The 19309-nt window shown below is 49.4% G+C and overlaps 1 protein-coding gene across 1 annotated transcript; it reads left to right on the forward strand.

Annotated features, from left to right (window-relative positions):
- Positions 1–1780: 1780 nt before the first annotated feature.
- fgf18a (fibroblast growth factor 18a) lies at positions 1781–13674 on the forward strand. The gene is made up of 5 exons (XM_083652086.1): positions 1781–1849; positions 8168–8207; positions 8719–8899; positions 11674–11780; positions 12007–13674. The coding sequence occupies exons 1-5, from the start codon at positions 1818–1820 to the stop codon at positions 12277–12279; spliced, it is 633 nt and encodes a 210-aa protein (XP_083508212.1). The 5' UTR covers positions 1781–1817; the 3' UTR covers positions 12280–13674.
- The last annotated feature ends 5635 nt before the right edge of the window (positions 13675–19309 follow it).

Below are 19309 nucleotides of genomic sequence, written 5' to 3' on the forward strand. Positions count from 1 at the left end.
AAGTTGATTTGCACTGTAAACAAGTGAATGATCTCACCGAGTCCGTGGCAGATGTTTTTCACGCGTTTGGAGAAAACACTACACTAGATTGAACGACTTGTTAAAATGGATATTTTTGCAGTGTAACTTGGTCGGCATCGCATAGCGACTGACTAATCCCATTTTGATCCAATAAGTGTGTGTGTGCGTGTGTGTTTGAGGGAGAGAGAGGGGAGAGAGAGAGAGAGGTGGGAGGGAGTGGGAGAGAGGAGAGGGAGGGAGGATTGATCCGCGTCTGTTAAAATCTTGTTCTGGTTTTTCTTGGAGTGAGGTCTGTGCCTGCCGACGCGCCTCTCCTGTGTAGCCCCCCTCAAGAAGAGCTTTTTATGGAAGGAAGGCATTTTTGCAAAGACGAAGGATCTACACAATACCAGTGAAGTGGATAAAAAAAAGCGCACGGCTGTGCTCTTTTGGCGTGTTCCCTTGCGTTTTCCCCATCTGATGTCTGAATGAAACAGGGAGGCAGGTCTGAGGGGGAGAGAGACGGTGCAGGTTCTGGACTGGGGTCGATCTGTCAGTGTGATTTTAGGTAAACACGCTTCCAGTGTGCCCCGTTTAACTTTTATTTCTCCACAAACTGGCGAGGTCGACTGCACCGCGGCGTTCGCTTTCTCGGGTCGAGAAGACTTTCGTGCTCACAGAAAGAAACGGCTTAAACTTTCTACGTTTTTGAAAGAAAAAATAAATAAATAAAAAGATCGGATTGCATTTTCCCCCCTTCAAACATTTCGGAGGTGATGTCATCGTGCTGTGTTTTGGCTGGTATTGTGTCGAGAGGGCGCGGGGAGGACCGCTGCAGCAGCCAGGCGGTAACCAGCGGCTGAGGCGAGCGGGGAAGTCCGGGAAATCAGGTGCAAAGTGCGGCTGTCATTTCCTCGCCGTGTCGCGGGTGGCTGAGTCCGCCACCCAGTCACAGCTGTTCCCATCCTCTCCAACTACCCCTCCCTCCCCTCCCCTCCTCTGCTCCCCCTTTTCTCCCCTCCCATTCTCATTCAACTCTCTCCATATACCCCATCTGAGCTGGACCGCTCCGGGACCTTATCGCCCTCTCTGTCGGACACTGTTAGTCGGTGTCCCCTGCAGAGCCACAGACCCGTTGAGCCAGCGTGGGGGCGCAGCCATGACCGAGGCCACCCTGCAGCACCCTGCGCCCGCAGAGCGCCCGTCTCCAGCTCGCCGTTTCCTCCATCAGCCCGCCCAGGTAGTCCACCTCCAACAGCGCCCGTCCCCCCTGCCCCGTGGGGACTAAACCTGCCTGACTAACATCTATATCATCTCTGTATATGAAAGCATTCATTTTTATTGCTGCACTGAGACGTTACGCATTGGATTACGCGCAAGATTACGCACGCGCCTCATCGGTCCACAGGGCCGAGCATCATCCCGAGGGTCAGCAGGGTCGATGTGCATCTGTGAAGCGTGAGCGCGCTTTCACCTGTTCCTCTTGCCGGGGGCGCGCCTAGCCGTTTGATGCCCTAAACCTTCCTTCTCTGCGCCGCTCCGGACAGCTCTGAGAGGTTGCCCGGCGGTCACAGTGACACAGTCACCCCGGCTTCGCACCCCACCTCGCCCACGCCCACGCCCACACACTCACCACACGCCGGGGGAACCGGGGCACGCCGCCGCCGATGCCAACGGGAGTGTCCGCTGACTCTTTGACTCTGCACAACATCCAGCGGGTTCCGACCACAGGCGGGAACTCTCCGGACCGTCGGACTGGCTCTGACCGAGCGAGGAGACTGACTCTGGGCCGAGTTCCATAGTGGAGGGGGGAAGCAATGTGGTCCCTTCTCTCCACGCTGGCTGTCTTGTAAGTCACCTTTTTAAAGGGTTATCACTAACTTCATCACATAATACTCTTGGCATGAAACCAGCTTATTTCCGCACCTATATCTCTTCTGTTCTTCTGTTGTTCAAATTACAGTATTTTCATGGCAGGCCTATAGCTACAGATGAAGATGATGGAGAGGAAGGTTACTGGTGCCTAACAATTACATCACTCCTCATCAGTCCCCATAGAAAACATGCCATGGAAGGGCCTGTTTTGATTGGCTGACAGTTCAGGGTCACTGGGTCAGAGTCAGGGCCATGTTACTCATAAAACCTGCCATAAACATCTCCATCACCATCTGCACTTACTTCAGCAATGGCCAAGCTGGCTTAGAGAAGGCCATTTTCCCATCGCCAAGAAAATGCTTTTTTTCCTATTGAAAATATTTCAGAAGTTGAGTCAAATAACACCGGCTTTATCTAGTGGGATAGGAAAATGATAAAGTGCCAAGAGCAAATCTAAGGGAGGAGGATACAGACTCAGGGGGCTTGAGTTTGCCCATTCGAGGTGTGTCTTGTTAAAAGCCAAGGGATTTATTTTTCTTTCTTTGTGTCGGCTGTACTTCTCCCAGATGGCAGTCATCTCCAGATACTTCTCATTCCTCACACAACCTGGATAGGGTGTGTGCTGCTGGTCTCTCTCCCTGTCTCTGCCTCTCTCGCACTCTCTCTCTACTTACCTACCTAACTGCCTACATCTGTCTTCCTGTCTTGCTTATACCTTTTTTCCACAGATACTCGCTCAGATAAAAGTATGAATTAATAACCGATGAGTGATGGCGCCCCTGGCAGTATCTGAGGAGGAGAGTCTGACTGTTTAGTCTACTGGTCTTAGTTTAGCTCTTTGAGAGCCAATCATCTCTCCATTCATTTCCCTCTTGCCTATCAGTATTACCACAGCCACTTCACTCCATCAAGACAGCATCTATCCTCGCAAACACGCTGTTTTACAAACTCGGGTCTTAAGCCAGCGAACACGGCCAAGGGCCTTTTGCTCTGCTGCACAGGAACTTGGTACCGCTCCCTCGCCATAGCTCCACCACAGGACATAGTGCAATTCCCCTGAAAAGCCACAGCTCCATGTTCAGGCCCACCACTTCTCTAACCATCGCTCCACCATAGGGCCTATTACTGCTGATAGCGCTACGCCGCACTCACACGCCCACCCGCCTAACCACCACTTCTCACTGAGGCACATCTGAAACGGCTGCGTCGCGCCGGGGGCCCCCTCGCTCCAGTGTTGGCCTACCACGCTAACCGCTGCTACACACTGCTGAAACCGCTGCTCCGCGCTGGGTCCCACCAGGCCGACCGCGCTCGCTCCGCGCCGGTGCCCAGTGCTCACCGCTGAGGCCCACTAGCCCAGACCACAGCCTCCATATGGTGGACCTGCTGGGACGCAGGTTTATGATGTCAGACCCTTGCTTGTTTTGGCAGCCGGCCAAGGCGCACCGGGCTTCCCCTCTCTCTTTCTCTCTCTCTCTCTCTCTCTCTCTCTCTCTCTCCATACCTCCCTCTGTCTTTACTCTCCTCGACTTTCCTCGGCGCTCTCTTATTCTCTCGTTTTCTCATCCCTCCCCCACCCCGCTGATTCCGTCTCCCTCTCTCCCTCTCCTTCTCTCCTTCCCTCTGCGGCTGGCATAGGATGGAGTGTCTGTGGTTTTGGAGGGAGCGGGAGAATCCAGAGCCGAGGCACTTTTCTCGGTAGTGTCCTCGGCGGCGGCGCAGCGGTGCTGTTTTAACAGCTGAGAGTCCTCACAATGCACAGGCGCTCGGGCCCTTTTTTCAGCTGCGCAGGCAGAATGCTCGGGCCAACACACTACTTGCGTTGCCCTGGGTGTCTGCATCTATTAGCAAAACCCAGGGGCCGATACAGCAGCTAGGGGAAAGGGCAGGGAGGGAGGGAGGGAGGCAGGGGGAGAGAGACACAGGCAGAAAGAGGGAGAGGAAGCAAGAGGCTTGTGAATGTAGCATTTGAGTCAAGAGGGAGTGACATGTGTTAGGATGTGCTTGAGTTGAACCCCCTTCCTCCTTCTTTCCCATTATTTATCTTTTTGTCTACTTCTCACGCCAGACTGCCCTCTGTTGCTGCAGCACTGTCTCTCATATTGTCCCTCTGTTGCTGCAGCACTGTCTCCCATATTGTCCCTCTGTGGCTGCAGCACTGTCTCTCATATTGTCCCTCTGTGGCTGCATGCAGCACTGTCTCCCATATTGTCCCTCTGTGGCTGCATGCAGCACTGTCTCTCATATTGTCCCTCTGTGGCTCAGCACTGTCTCTCATATTGTCCCTCTGTGCCTGCAGCACTGTCTCTCATATTGTCCCTCTGTGGCCACGGCACTGTCTCCCATATTGTCCCTCTGTGGCTGCAGTACTGTCTCTCATATTGTCCCTCTGTGGCTGCAGCACAGTCTCCCATATTGTCCCTCTGTGGCTGCAGCACTGTCTCCCATATTGTCTCTCTGTGGCTGCAGCACTGTCTCTCATATTGTCCCTCTGTTGCTGCAGCACTGTCTCTCATATTGTCCCTCTGTTGCTGCAGCACTGTCTCTCATATTGTCCCTCTGTGCCTGTAGCACTGTCTCTCATATTGTCCCTATGTGCCTGCAGCACTGTCTCTCATATTGTCCCTCTGTGCCTGTAGCACTGTCTCTCATATTGTCCCTATGTGCCTGCAGCACTGTCTCTCATATTGTCCCTATGTGCCTGCAGCACTATCTCTCATATTGTCTCTCTGTGGCTGCAGCACTGTCTCTCATATTGTCCCTCTGTGGCTGAAGCACTGTCTCTCATATTGTCCATCTGGTGCTGCAGCACTGTCTCTCATATTGTCCCTCTGTTGCTGCAGCACTGTCTCTCATATTGTCCCTCTGTTGCTGCATGCAGCACTGTCTCCCATATTGTCCCTCTGTGGCTGCATGCAGCACTGTCTCCCATATTGTCCCTCTGTTGCTGCAGCACTGTCTCTCATATTGTCCCTCTGTAGCTGCAGCAGTCTCTCATATTGTCCCTCTGTTGCTGCAGCACTGTCTCTCATATTGTCCCTCTGTTGCTGCAGCACTGTCTCTCATTGTCTCTCTGTTGCTGCAGCACTGTCTCTCATACTGTCCCTCTGTTGCTGCAGCACTGTCTCTCATATTGTCCCTCTGTTGCTGCAGCACTGTCTCCCATATTGTCTCTCTGTTGCTGCAGCACTGTCTCCCATATTGTCCCTCTGTTGCTGCAGCACTGTCTCTCATATTGTCTCTCTGTTGCTGCAGCACTGGCCCTCATATTGTCCCTCTGTGGCTGCAGCACTGTCTCTCATATTGTCCCTCTGTGGATGCAGCAGTCTCTCATATTGTCCCTCTGTGGCTGCAGCACTGTCTCTCATATTGTCCCTCTGTTGCTGCAGCACTGTCTCTCATATTGTCTCTCTGTTGCTGCAGCACTGTCTCTCATATTGTCCCTCTGTTGCTGCAGCACTGTCTCTCATATTGTCCCTCTGTTGCTGCAGCACTGTCTCTCATATTGTCTCTCTGTTGCTGCAGCACTGTCTCTCATATTGTCTCTCTGTTGCTGCAGCACTGTCTCTCATATTGTCCCTCTGTTGCTGCAGCACTGTCTCTCATATTGTCTCTCTGTTGCTGCAGCACTGTCTCTCATATTGTCTCTCTGTTGCTGCAGCACTGTCTCTCATATTGTCTCTCTGTTGCTGCAGCACTGTCTCTCATATTGTCTCTGTTGCTGCAGCACTGTCTCTCATATTGTCTCTCTGTTGCTGCAGCACTGTCTCTCATATTGTCTCTCTGTTGCTGCAGCACTGTCTCTCATATTGTCTCTCTGTTGCTGCAGCACTGTCTCTCATATTGTCCCTCTGTTGCTGCAGCAGTCTCTCATATTGTCCCTCTGTGGCTTGTCCCTCTGTGCCTGCAGCACTGTCTTTCATATTGAGCCACTGTGCCTGCAGCACTGTCTCTCATATTGTCCCTCTGTTGCTGCAGCACTGTCTCTCATATTGTCCCTCTGTTGCTGCAGCACTGTCTCTCATATTGTCTCTCTGTTGCTGCAGCACTGTCTCTCATATTGTCCCTCTGTTGCTGCAGCACTGTCTCTCATTTTGTCTCTCTGTGGCTGCAGCACTGTCTCTCATTTTGTCTCTCTGTTGCTGCAGCACTGTCTCTCATATTGTCTCTCTGTTGCTGCAGCACTGTCTCTCATATTGTCCCTCTGTGGCTGCAGCACTGTCTCTCATTTTGTTACTCTCTCTTCCTTTCTCTCCTCTTGCTCTTTTTGGCTCCCTCTCCCTTCTTGCTGTCCCTGTGTACGGTTCACCAGCGATTCTCAACCTTTGACCCTTAGTTTAGCCTACATCCCATTGGATGAGATTAGTCTCTCTGACCCAAATATGAGAATATTTTTTATTCTTAGATGTGATTTTGGCCAGAATTCTGTATTGTAGGTAGAGAGACAACAGAGAAACTATGATCAAAACAGTAAATCAGTCAGGGGGCACGGTTGCACAGTGGTACTGTAGCACTGTCGCCTCACAGCAAGAAGGTCCTGGGTTCCATTCCTGCCTGGGATGCTGTGGGCGCTGAGGGTGTGTCCCCATCCCCATGTCCTCAGTGCATACTGCCCATGGCGGGGTCGTCCAAAACGGCCTTTCTGTGTGTGGAGTATTGCATGTTCTCCCCGTGCTCCCCTGGGGTTTCCTCCAGATAGGAAGCCCCGGCTAAAAACATGAAAGAAAACAGTCATTCTTCTATCTTAAATAATGGTGAAGTTTAACAATTTGTCCGTTTGCTGGGGACCGCCTGGCACACTCTCAAGGCCCGGAACCCATGTTGAGAACCACTGCTGTACACCTCCCTGTTCTCTCTGTCCTTATCTCTTACTTATAACTCTCTTATTCTCTATCAGCTCTCTCTGTCTACACTCTCCCCTCTATTTATGCATCGTGCCTTCTCACTCGCCCTATGTGCACCTCTCTCCCTCTCTCTCTCTACCTCTCTCTCCTCCTCGCTATCTCCCTCCCTCAGTGCTGCATATGTCTTCGCTTTGGCCCAGCTGTCAGCTGCCTGCTCCTCCTGTACATACACACACACACACACACACACACACACACTGCGCACATCTGTGTGTATGTGCCCATGACAGTGTGGAGGAGTCACCCCGCTAACCCCAAACATAAAGGCAGATGGGAGGCAAGGCATGATAGGCGAAAGGTAGAGTGAAGAGAGAGAGAGAGAGAGAGAGAGAAGGAGAGAGAGATAAGGTAGAGGTGAGATAGGGAGGACGGACAACAAGTGAGAGAGCAGTAGAGAGAGAGAGAGCGGAGGCATGCGGAGAGATAGCAGATGATGAGGTGGGGAAAGACAAAATTCGTAGAATAGCTTTTTGGGCCCACACACTTGGTTCTGAACTCCATCACGTCTCGAGCCACTAATGCAATGCGGCTCAAGGACTGCCAGAGCAGATCTTTGGCTCGCCACGATCCCTCCCTCGCTCAAGCAGTAAATAACAATACGTCCAAGGTCAAGGTCTAAACATCAATTATTAAGCAATGTGGTAGCATTCTAATCTTGACTGTAACCACCTCCTTCAGTCATAAATGCCTATAAAAGCCTGGATAGTAACACGGAGAGATGATTGCCAGCAACATTTCACATGTACAATAAACACAACATACTTTATGCGCTACATCAACGCAATTACCGCGCCCCCGGTTGATTCCCCATTAAATCATCTCTCTCTGCACAGTTTAGTTGCACATGTTTTCACTCATTCAAAACATCTCTGGATACGAGCGCACAGTCCAGCGCTCTGCAGAAGGCCACGCCGCAGCGAGCCGAGTGTACACCTGTAGTCCAGCACCAGCTGTCTACATACGCGGAGCAGCCAAATGAGCCAGCCCAGAACCCTCAGATGTCCAAACCAAAACATGCTCTAGTCGTCTCGGCATGTTTGCCAGTTAGCCACGGTCCAGTCGGGTCATTTGGAGGCCAGATTTTGGTGTGGCGAAAGTCATGAGAGGGTCAGAAAGTGGGCGGGGACAGGAGGTCGGGGATGGCGTTACGATCAACACGGCGCCGGGTGTTGTCCGTCTGCCTCTCTCCCCTGGACATCTGTCCGTCTGTGTGTCGTATCGCCATGCCAAGCCGTGTGAGTAATCGCCCGGTGAGGAAAAGAGATGTTGAGCAGACAGAAGAAGAAAAAAGGCCGATGGAAATGATGGTGTCACGACCGGCTCTTTCAACACTCCATTTTGCTTACACTTTTTTTTTTTGCACTCATCTCTGTTTTTACTTTTTCCAGATGTATCCAGATGTTGCTGGTGATGTGCAATCCATTACAGGTGAGTGTCTGCGTGTATGGCAAAGAGGGAAAGTACAATGTAACGGATGTATTATATCTCAAATTTATTTATTATTTATTTAAGTTTATTTAACAAACTTCAAGTACAGGGTAAAAAAAAACATAGCACGATAAAGTCCAGGACTTATTTCCATCGTGGTCCCGCACATACACACACACACACACACACACACACACACACACGCACGCACACGCACGCACGCACACACACACACACACACAGAAGAAACACAGAATATTTATATTCTGTGTTTGGTGTTTGTTGTGCTATGGACCCCCCTGAGCTGTGTCCTGAATCAAGTTTGAATTTAATTTAATTGAAAATATAGTTGTATTAACTGTATAATGGCAATGCATGCAGATTTTCAAGCCTATTTATGGCTGTTCTTTGTCGATCAATTATGTGCTGATGTCTTTCTGTGTGTGTTTGGCTGTGTGTGTGTGTGTGTGTGTGTGTGTGTGTGTGTGTGTGTGTGTGTGTGTGCTCACAGCAGGTGCTTGGTGTGGATGGGGTGAACTTCAGCGTGCATGTGGAGAACCAGACGCAGGTGCGAGACACCATGAGCCGGCGACACCACCGGGTCTACCAGCTCTACAGCCGCACCAGCGGCAAACATGTCCAGGTGCTGGGACGCCGGATCAGCGCCCGCGGAGAGGATGGAGACAAATATGGTAAGACACACATACACACACACACACACACACACACACGCAAACACAAACACACACACACACACAGAGGAAAGCAGGCATGCTGTGAAACATACCAGGCCGTCCTCACAAGGACAACGACAACATTGGTCGATTTTCAAGGGGGTTCAAAATGACCACTGTTTACGAATGCGACCTCTTGCAAGGCAGTGCATGCGTGCAGTGCATAGGCCAGAGTCGGGAACTGTCACCAGGAAGTAGTGGCGACCTCTAGTGGTATTTAAAGTAACGACAGTCTGATATTGAACTAGCTCGCTGACAAGTAAGGGTGAAGGGCTGGGATTGGTGGACCGGTAACATCCTCATCTTTCAACTTCCTCATCGCGAGAGACCGGGTTCGCTTCCTGACGTGTTCCATCTTTAACCGTAACCCAAATCGTAACCAAGTTGTTTTAGTTGCCTAAACATAACCGACATTTCAACATAATCAACATGATGTTTTCAAATTGAGAAATGTCCCACGTGACTTATTATATTATTATTAATCAACTTATTCTGTTGTTTCAGTATGAGGACAGTACATACATGTGAATGCACTCTGAGAGAAACACTTGCTTGCACACACACGCACGCACACATGCACGCACACACACACGAGCGAACTACTGCAACCACAAAGACTTGAAAGTATACCAAGTGCATGCATGAACGGATACAGAATGCAACTGCTCAGGCAGGCAGGCAGGCACACACAGACACACACACACACTCACTCACTCACTCTCTCACACACACACACACACACACACACAGACACACACACACCACACACACACACACACACACACACACACACACCTCCCCAGGCTTTGGCACAGGGGCAGTGGAGCTTGTCTTGGGAGTACAAAGACCTCATCGACTGGCTGCTGACTCAATGATTCACAAGAGAGCAAGAGAGAGAAAGAGAGAGAGAGGGTGAGAGAGAGAGAGAGAGAGAGAGAGGGTGGGAGAGAGAGAGAGAGAGAGAGGGTGGGAGAGAGAGAGAGAGGGTGGGAGAGAGAGAGAGAGAGGGTGGGAGAGACAGAGGGTGGAAGAGAGAGAGAGAGGGTGGGAGCGAGAGAGAGAGAGAGAGAGAGAGAGAGGGTGGGAGGGAGAGAGAGAGAGAGAGAGAGAGAGAGAGAGAGGGTGGGAGGGAGAGAGAGAGGGTGGGAGAGACAGAGGGTGGGAGAGAGAGAGAGAGAGAGGGTGGGAGAGAGAGCGAGAGAGAGAGAGAGAGAGAGGGTGGGAGAGAGAGCGAGAGAGAGAGAGAGAGAGAGAGAGAGAGAGGGTGCAAGACAGAAGAGAAAAAAAGAAGTGGGAGTTGGAGGGAGAAGCCTGGCAGGTAGTGTGTCGGGCCGAGTGTTAGAAACTCATCTCCTGCATCGATCTCTCCATTGATTTCTCATCCTCCCTGTTGTCTCCTCTGGATTTAAAACAGCAGGCTTCCTCCATCCCTCCCTCTGTCCCTCCCCCACTCCCTCCCCCTCTCTCCCCCTCTCTCTCTGTCGGTAATGACGTCTAACCCATTCTTAAACCACAGACAATCAATGGGCAAGAAGAAAGCCAAGCCGTAAAGCTAGTGTTCATATTTCTCGATGTGCTTCAGTGGGGGGGGGGGGCTCATATTACACATCGCATCCTCCCATTCACAAACATGTCCGTTTGCTCACGCACCGTTTCAGGCCACAATGGATGCGGAAAGAAGGCAGTGATTTTGACAAATAGCCTATACCGCTCCTAAGACGAACAATCCACCCATCACTCTCCAGCAAAGGCTGTGAGGCGCCGCGCAGGGAAGATGAGAGCGGAGGAGAGAAATAACAGAGAAGGTGTAAAGACGGAGCGAGAGAGCAGAAGGGAGATGGGAGAGGGAAGGAGAGTTGGGGGGGGGGGGGGGGGAGAGGCGGGGGAGAGGGCAAGAGGGAGGGGGGGTATTGATTTCTCTTGACCCCTTTGTTGACTAAGGTCATGTAGGAACCATTTTAGGGATTTATTTTTAAACAGGCACAAGCGCTCTGGGAAGATGTGTGGTTAGCGGCGCGGCGTTGCCTGGAAGGATGGACATGCAATGCACCTGCACACAAACACACACACAAAGACACACACACACACACACACACACACACACACACAGGCGCGCAAACACAGGCGCACACAGATACACATACCTTGAAACAACAGTCTTGCAGACTGATTGTTCTATCTCTCCTCTTGGCCCACCGCAGCACTCCCGTCTATTCTTGGCTGTTATCTTTTTTACGAGGCCCATTTGCGGTCAGCGGTCTCATAACCGTGTGTGTGTGTGTGTGTGTGTGTGTGTGTGTGTGTGTGTGTGTGTGTGTGTGTGTGTGTGTGTGAGACCAGGCTTATCTGACAACCATCTGTCCAGCCAGACATTTACACGTGTCTTTGATTTACCAGTACGTTTTAACAGCGACTGTGATTCCTAACACTGTGATTCAACCTGAACACCTTGTCTAAATACTCACATCTCATTGCGCGGCGGTTGGTAATCTGTCTGGATGGGAGCCTGCACCTCTGTCGGTCCCGTTCTTTCTTCTTTGTGTGATTCTACTCTTATGTCAGTCACTCAACGTGCCGGAGACTCTCTGCTGTTATGTGTTACGGGAGGGAAGGAGATCCAGGAGACCAATGGATCTTTCTAACCTGAATAAAGCAGTCAGATCTCTCGCAGCGTCGACATGTTTGTCTGTGGCTCTAATGTCTGTCTGTCCCTCTGTCTGTCCCTTCACAAGCCCAGCTCGTAGTGGAGGCCGATACCTTTGGTAGCCAGGTGAGAATCCGCGGCAAAGAAACCAACTTCTACCTGTGCATGAACCGCCGCGGCAAGCTAGTGGGAAAGGTGAGGCTTCTTTTGATTTATAAAGACATTTTTATCAAGCGCAGATGTCTGTTATCTTCCTTGCTTCCTTTACTTTTCCTGACCAGCCTCTCTTCCTTTCTCCCGATGAATGTGTGTGTGTGCGTGTGTGTGCGCGTGTGTGTGTGTGTGTGTGTGTGTGTGTGTGTGTGTGTGTGCGTTTGTGTGTGTGTGTGTGTGTGTACCTGGGGTCTCTCTGCTCTCTCAGAAGGCCAGTAATCGCAGTGCTGACTGCGTCTTCGTGGAGAAGGTCCTGGAAAACCACTACACGGCCCTGATGTCGGCGCGCTACGCGGGCTGGTACGTGGGCTTCACTAAGCGCGGGCGCCCTCGCCGCGGGCCGCACACGCTCCCCAACCAGCAGGACGTGCACTTCATGAAGCGCTTCCCGCCCGGGGAGCAGCCCGACCTGACCACCCCCTTCCGCTTCACCACTGTGAGCAAGCGGAGCAAGAGGGTGCGCGCTACTGGGCCCCGCTAGTAGTGGCTAACGCTAACACCCACTGTCCGGTCATCCGAAGCCTTGACCTGAGCCTGCCAACGGCTAACCCACTCATTTCTGCTGTCGCACCCCACTGAACACCTCCCTTCGCCCGGGATGACAAACATTCACCAGACTCTTGTAGAATCATTGACGGGGTTTAGTTTTACACCTACTAACTTGCCACTACAGCCCCCTAGCTAGTGATCACTCGCCCAAGTTTTATTGCCCTTACAGGACCATGCTAACCCAGTCCATTGCCAGAGGCTGCACGGGCCTGGCCAGCTTCCCTTCACAGCCCAGAAATACTGACAGGCCGCCTGAAGGGCAGCCAAACTGAGTCCAGGGGTTAAGGCCTCTTCCTCCATGGCCACAGAAACCACAAGGCCTCAGCGTCTCCTATTCTGGACCGGCTTCTTTGACAATGTCTAGAATGGGATTACGACAACTGGACCGTACCGACAGAGAGCAAGAGTGGGAAAGGCTGACTGAACAAGGGAGTGGGTGCTTAGCCTCTGGATAAAGGGAAAGATGGACGGAAAGCAGAAAGGAGAAAGGAGAAGACAAAGCAACAAAGGGACGGACTGATCTGGACAGATCCACCGGGACATTAATGGACTGTTGACATGTGACGCACTTCTCTGTCTCACTGCTAGACTGCTGGGAGCCTGTGAGACCAGGGACAAATGGATAGATGAGTGACGAAAAAGGATGAACGAGGGAACGATCGAGTGAATGACTTCCTGAATGCATGCACGTATGTAAGAGGAAGTAGACAAGGACATGCATGTGTGTGTGTGTGTGTGTGTGTGTGTGTGTGTGTGTGTGTGTGTGTGTGTGTGTGTGTGCGCGCGCACGTGTGTGTATGCGAGTGCACCAACAACCAATGAGTGAAGCTGGATGACGAGGGACTCTGGAGAGGGACCGCACACGCCCAGTGTGAACCCCCCGACAACTCACCGAAGGGACTGACGCTTTAAAGAACTGGAATGTATAAAAAATCAAGCTGCACCAAAAACAACCAGCCAATCACAGCGAACCAAATCAACGACCAACCAAAGACAACTGGAGACCTAGCTACACGACTCCTCCCCAAACCCCGCCCCTGCTAGGACACAACGCCCTCAGCTTATAGGTCCAGAGGGTGAGAAGCGCGGAGGTTGGGAGCGAGGCGGGGAGGGTGCCTTCTCTACTAGCATCGCTATAGAAACCATCCGGGGGGACGATGACGATCCCGTGCGACACCGTGGATACAGAACGCTGCTACCAGGACATTCAGTGGAACACACCAAAGTCTCATACATACCCACAGGAGAAAAAAATATTAAAGGGAACAGTTTATTAAAAGTTATATATATAAAAGAAGACAAAAACCCTAAATAAGCAATCTTACTATGATCGTTACTATAATTGTTATTATGATAAAATTATTTCATTTATTTATTTCAGCTCTGTGTGCAGCAGTCTTTCTCGACTCAGTAAACCTTACAGAAACATTTCCTCTGTGTCTCACAGCTCCTTTACATGCTCTCCTTTCTGCCAAGAAGGGAGGATAGAAAGATCCATTGAGTTCACACAAGTCTACAGTCGGGGTCTGCCGGCTGGCTGTGCAATTATTGGAAAAATACATGCGATGATTGAAAACGCTCCCTGGGCCATGCATCATTGGCCAGTAGCAGACTCTCCAGTGATGTGGAGAACTTTCTCTTTCCTTCTCCTCCGAGTTGTACGATTCAAAGCAAAGCTATAAGATCCTGCACATGTCCCACACCGCTCCATCTGACACAACATGGGGGCGCACAGGGAACAGTTCAACAAGAATCCTGGTTCTTCATCATGCGTGTGAGTGTAGTAGTTGAAGCAAGCTGTCAAAATCGCATCTCAGATATTAAACTGCATAAGAAACGATAGAAAAGATAGACACGGCGTATCACACGGGGGCCCCTTTGAAGTTGCCTGTGAAATTGCGGAGGGCCCACACTGTGGTCGTGCAATAATCGACAGTCGACTCCACGTGTGAAGTTGTTCCATGAAGAGATGGATGGAGGATAGCAGCACAACATGGTGGAGATAGAGTTTCATAGCTCCTTCTCATCTCCCCCCCCCCACACCCCCACACCCCTTCCTTCCCCATCCTATAGCAGGGAGGTCATTGAAGAGATGTCGCTGCCAAATGACCCAATCATGCCGGCAGACACAAACAGCTGACTCAGGCGGGGGAATGGTTCTACCAGAGGATTCTGATTCGAAGACAACAAGAATCTGTACTGGAAGGGGGGGGGGGGGGGGGGTAAGGAGGAGAGAGTGGGGTGGGAGGGAATGGGGGTGTGGGGGATGAGATGAGGAGGAGAGAGTGGGGGTGGAGGGGCGGTGGGGGTTTGTTCAGTTCTGGAACGTCGCTCCGGTTCCACTCGGGAATGATGGAAATATTCCGCGGAGCCAAACCCAGAGTGGAAGGTGTATGGTAATCATGTCGGGGAAGGAATGCCAAATATGTGCGTGAGAACGGAGCGGTGACCTGAGAGCTGCAGGAATTATGGGCCAAAATCCCACAGACCCAGAGGAAGCACACACACCCATATCCAACACATACACACATCATATACTAACTGTGCTCCACCAAGCACACGTCCATCCCGCACAACTCATTCTCACAATCTGAAACATTCTACTATAGTGAACTAACGCAGAAATGTAGAAAACCAAGCCCCTAAACAGGCCAACTCCCCTCTCCCAGTGTAGAGGATACACACTGTACAATAACAAGACAGACATATTAGTGGGCTGAACCAGAGCTTAACTGTAAATGCAACATTACCAACTGTAATCCAGGGCTCTTTCATATACCCCTTTTAGCATTTTAACCATACCTTCCTCCTTCACTGCCATGGTGTAGGAGTGTACTGTGTATTCTATCTACTGTAACAGGTTGTTTAGGCTCCAAACTTGGCTCACAAACAGCCAGGGTCTCAGTCTCATAAACACTTTCACACTGGAGGGGATAGCTGAGTTTATACCACCACCTGGTGGCCGCAATGACTGAGTGTGATGGGACAATCAGCAGAGTTCCTACACATTTTCCATTTCAAAATTCCATACATACCATATGACATCTGAGTACACAAGGGTGTCACTTTGTGTTGAGAAGTGGCGGGGACATGTCCCCATTGTAAATGACACCTACTATGGCCACACCACAATTTGGAGGTTTTGGGGCTAAGCCTCAATGAAGGGTTTGGTCTTTAAAGAACTTCTCGAGTGAAGACTGAAAAGCTCTGACAGAAATGACTTGACCTTGTGATACTCAGTGGCTCACAGAGTTTGCATGACAGTTTGGAGGTTGAGGGTCCGAGCCTCAGTCAGAGAGTTATGAAAATGGACACCCAGACGAAAGACTGAAAAGCTCTGAGAAAGCCTGTCCTAATAAGTGTGACACAGTGGCTCAGTGGTTGGATTACCTCCCAGCAGTGTTGAGCTCGTGGGTTCGAGCCTCCGTCAGTTTTGAGGTTGTGGGTTTGAGCCTCAGTCAGTTTTAAACGGCGACAGCCAGAGGAAAGAGTGAAATGCTCTGAAAAAAAAACATAACAAGTGTGACCCAGTGGCGCAGAGTTTGATTGCTGGCCAGCAGTATTGAGGTTGTGGGTTCAAGCCTCAGTCAGTTTTGAGGTTGTGGGGTCAATACTCAGCCAGTTTTATATATATATATTTTTTCCTGTTTTTTTTTTTTTTTTATCCCATTTTATCCCCCATTAGTGCTCACTTGATTTCTCAATCCTGGTTGCTACTCCATCCTCTGCCGATCTGGGGAGAGCCGAGACTGGCTCCATGCTTCCTCCGAGACATGGGCAGTTAGCCAGCCGCTTCTTTTCACCTGACAGAGGAAGCTTCACCGGTAGGACATAGCACGTGGGAGGTTCACGCTATTCCAACCAGTTCCCCTCCCTCTGAACAGGCGCCCTTAACGACCAGAGGAGGAACCACATTAGCAACCAGGATATTGCATGTTTTTGTGAAGGGGGTTCCTATATGAAGGAAACCCCCGGGAGGCACGGGGAGAACACGCAAACTCCACACAGAAAGGCCCTTTTGCCGACCCCACCCAGGCGGTGGGCACTCGAGGACATGTGGACGGGCACGCATTCCTTCAGCGTTCACCTCGTCCCCAGGTGGGAATCGAACCCACGACCTGCGAGCTATGAGGCGATAGTGCTTACCACTGCACCACCGTACCTCCCGACTCAGCCAGTTTTGAACGGAGACTTCCACAGAGATATGAAGAGGGGATTATGAGAGAGGAAACCACAGACTGCTGAACTTTCACCGACATTGAAAGAGTAAATGCATCACTGGTTAATGGTGTGATGGCATGAAACAACACAAAACACATTTAGGGACTGTCCCATATTTACGTGGGGTGCGGTGGGGTAAAATATGATATATCATTTTAAACAACAGATTAACAGGCCGCCGACAGCTGCATCACCTTCTGGGTACGCGGCAGGTGATATTTTCTTTCCCATGATGGCGAAGGCTCGGCGAAGGCATGACCCGCCCCTCTCTGCCTCTGATTGGCTGACTGTACTCGGCTGCTCCCACCTTCTTTCCAGGGCCAGAAGTAGCTCAAACGTGAGCAGCAGGTGCAAAACATAACAATCATTAAATCAACAAGCATGAGATACTTCATTATATGGAACGTTACAATTGCAAACCCTATCTGAGTTATTTAGGCCTACTTAGCCTATTGCACAGATGTGTAATTTTTTCTTGTCATTCCAAATTTAATCACATTGTTGCTCTGATTAAGTAGAAGTAGCTACAGTTATTTGTGTAAAAAAAAAGACTGGTAAAGCAGAAGTACTGATTCAACTTAATTACTCAAGTAAAAGGAAAAAAGTACAGGTTCTGAAATGTACTCAAGTATAAAAGTAAAAGGTTTTCTGTGCAAGGCGAATAGAAAATCACGTCATATTAATAAAATTAAAATACTATTCAACTTAAAAGGTCCCTTCAAAACATATTTTAAGATGCATAAAGACTATATAGTCTTCTAATCTTAATCACTATGACCCACTAGCTCAGAGAGTTGGATTGCTGTGTGGCAGTTTGGAGCTTGTGCGTTTGAGCCTCAGTGACTTTTGAGGTTGTGGGTTCGATCCTGTCAGTTTTGAATGTCGACAGCCAGAGGAAAGAGTCATTTAAAGCCCTGAGAAAACTTTATTCAATCAGTCTGACTTGGTGACACAGAGAGTAGGCTTGCTGCCCGTCAATATTGAGCCCTCAGCCACTTTTGCGGTCGTGGGTTCGAGCCTCAGTCAGTTTTGAATGGTGACAGGCAGAGGGAAGAGACAAGAGCGCCTGGAGAAGAGCTGTGAGTGTGAAGGGCAGCTGGTGGTGTGAAGGAATAATACACACAGACACCGGGGCCAGAGGTTGTGGGTTTGATTCCCCCTCCGCTGCCACTACCTGGAGCTAAGGGGGGGGGGGCTTTTCAACCCCCCTGACCTCTGCAGAGACATGAGCTGAGGGTTATGAGACAGAAAACCACAGAGAGCTGAAATTTTACTGACTAGTCTCCTTCATCAGCTTATTTCTATCAGTGTTCAAACTACTGGTGATGATAAAGAAGGATCACTGCTGCAGCTTATAATGTGAGTACTTTTTAAGAAATTGCCTGAGGCTGGGATTGAACAAACAACCTTTGCATATCACACAACATTCACATGTTTATCTGAGTGAGCTATAACCCACTTTCTCTTAAGCTCTTATCACATTTAGTCAACCTCATCCTGATTTTATTTAGTCAAGTTTTCGTCGACTGTCTAAGTATTTTCATCTCATCTTAGTCAAAGAAAACCGTAACTATTCATTACAATTTCCAAACATATTGTAAAGATATATTAATCTGTTATTCTGGAATTGTTTTAAGGTTTGAATGTGCAATACAGACACAGATGTTTAACTTCTTCTTCTCTTCTGATTGGATCTCTTCCCAATTCGTCCCTCCCTAACATTTTTAGTCTAGTTTTCACCAGTGAAAATAGGTAGTCGACTAACAATTTTCCTCATAGTTTTCATCTACGAAATCAACACTGCTATTGATGCATGTCTCCACCTAGTGGTGCATAAAAAAATATATATCGCACATGGCAGACAGAAATTATATTGTCTGGTGAGTTGCGGTCTATGGCCGAGGCTGGCCAATCAGCAGCAGGCACTCGGTCCCAATCGCACCCAGGTGATGCTAATTAAGTCTCTTAAAGTGCTCATCCATGCTGCTCATCCACCTGGATCAGGTAATCTCATCATGAATGGAGGGAAAGAAGAAGTCTTCCTCAGGAAACCTGGGTTACATCGTAACCATCCGTCTATCTCTATGCAATCTAAAACCCATAGAGATAGGCACGGTGCTTATCTCTATACCATCTATATCCCATAGAGATAAATGGATGGTTATGATGTAACCCAGGTTTCCTGAGGGAGACAATCTTTGAGCAACAGTTGTACCAAAAGTTTGTGGCTTTGTGTTGTTATTGTTGTGGAGGAATCTTACAAATTGGACCTTGATGGTATGCAAACCTATGGAAAAATGGCCATGGATTCTGTTACCATTAGCCCACATAAAACAATGTAAGATAAATCAAGGTCCAAATGATTGCAGTAGCTTTGAATTTAGAAACTGAGAATCATGCAGTCTTATTGAGATTGAGTGAGTGATGTCACTCGAGTATCACTGATGATGTCATATATTGTGACATCATTACTGACAAAAATCATCACAAATCTCATAATGTGAAAGCATAAAGATATATGTATTTTTAATTGAGGATGGGAGACAGAAAATGGCATAAGTTATAGGAAAATTAATAAAGTATATGAGAGCAATTGGTTTATTGTTAATTTAATGTATTACTTAGTGTTATTACAAAACTATGATTATCTGCCATTTTTTATTATTTTTTTGGTATTTACCGTTAACCATTTTCAGAGACTTCCCTGAAAGGCACAGAGACTGTGTTTTAACAGTTCAGAA

The sequence above is a fragment of the Poromitra crassiceps genome, assembly GCF_964638095.1.
Source record: "Poromitra crassiceps genome assembly, chromosome: 15".
NCBI lineage: Eukaryota > Metazoa > Chordata > Actinopteri > Beryciformes > Melamphaidae > Poromitra > Poromitra crassiceps.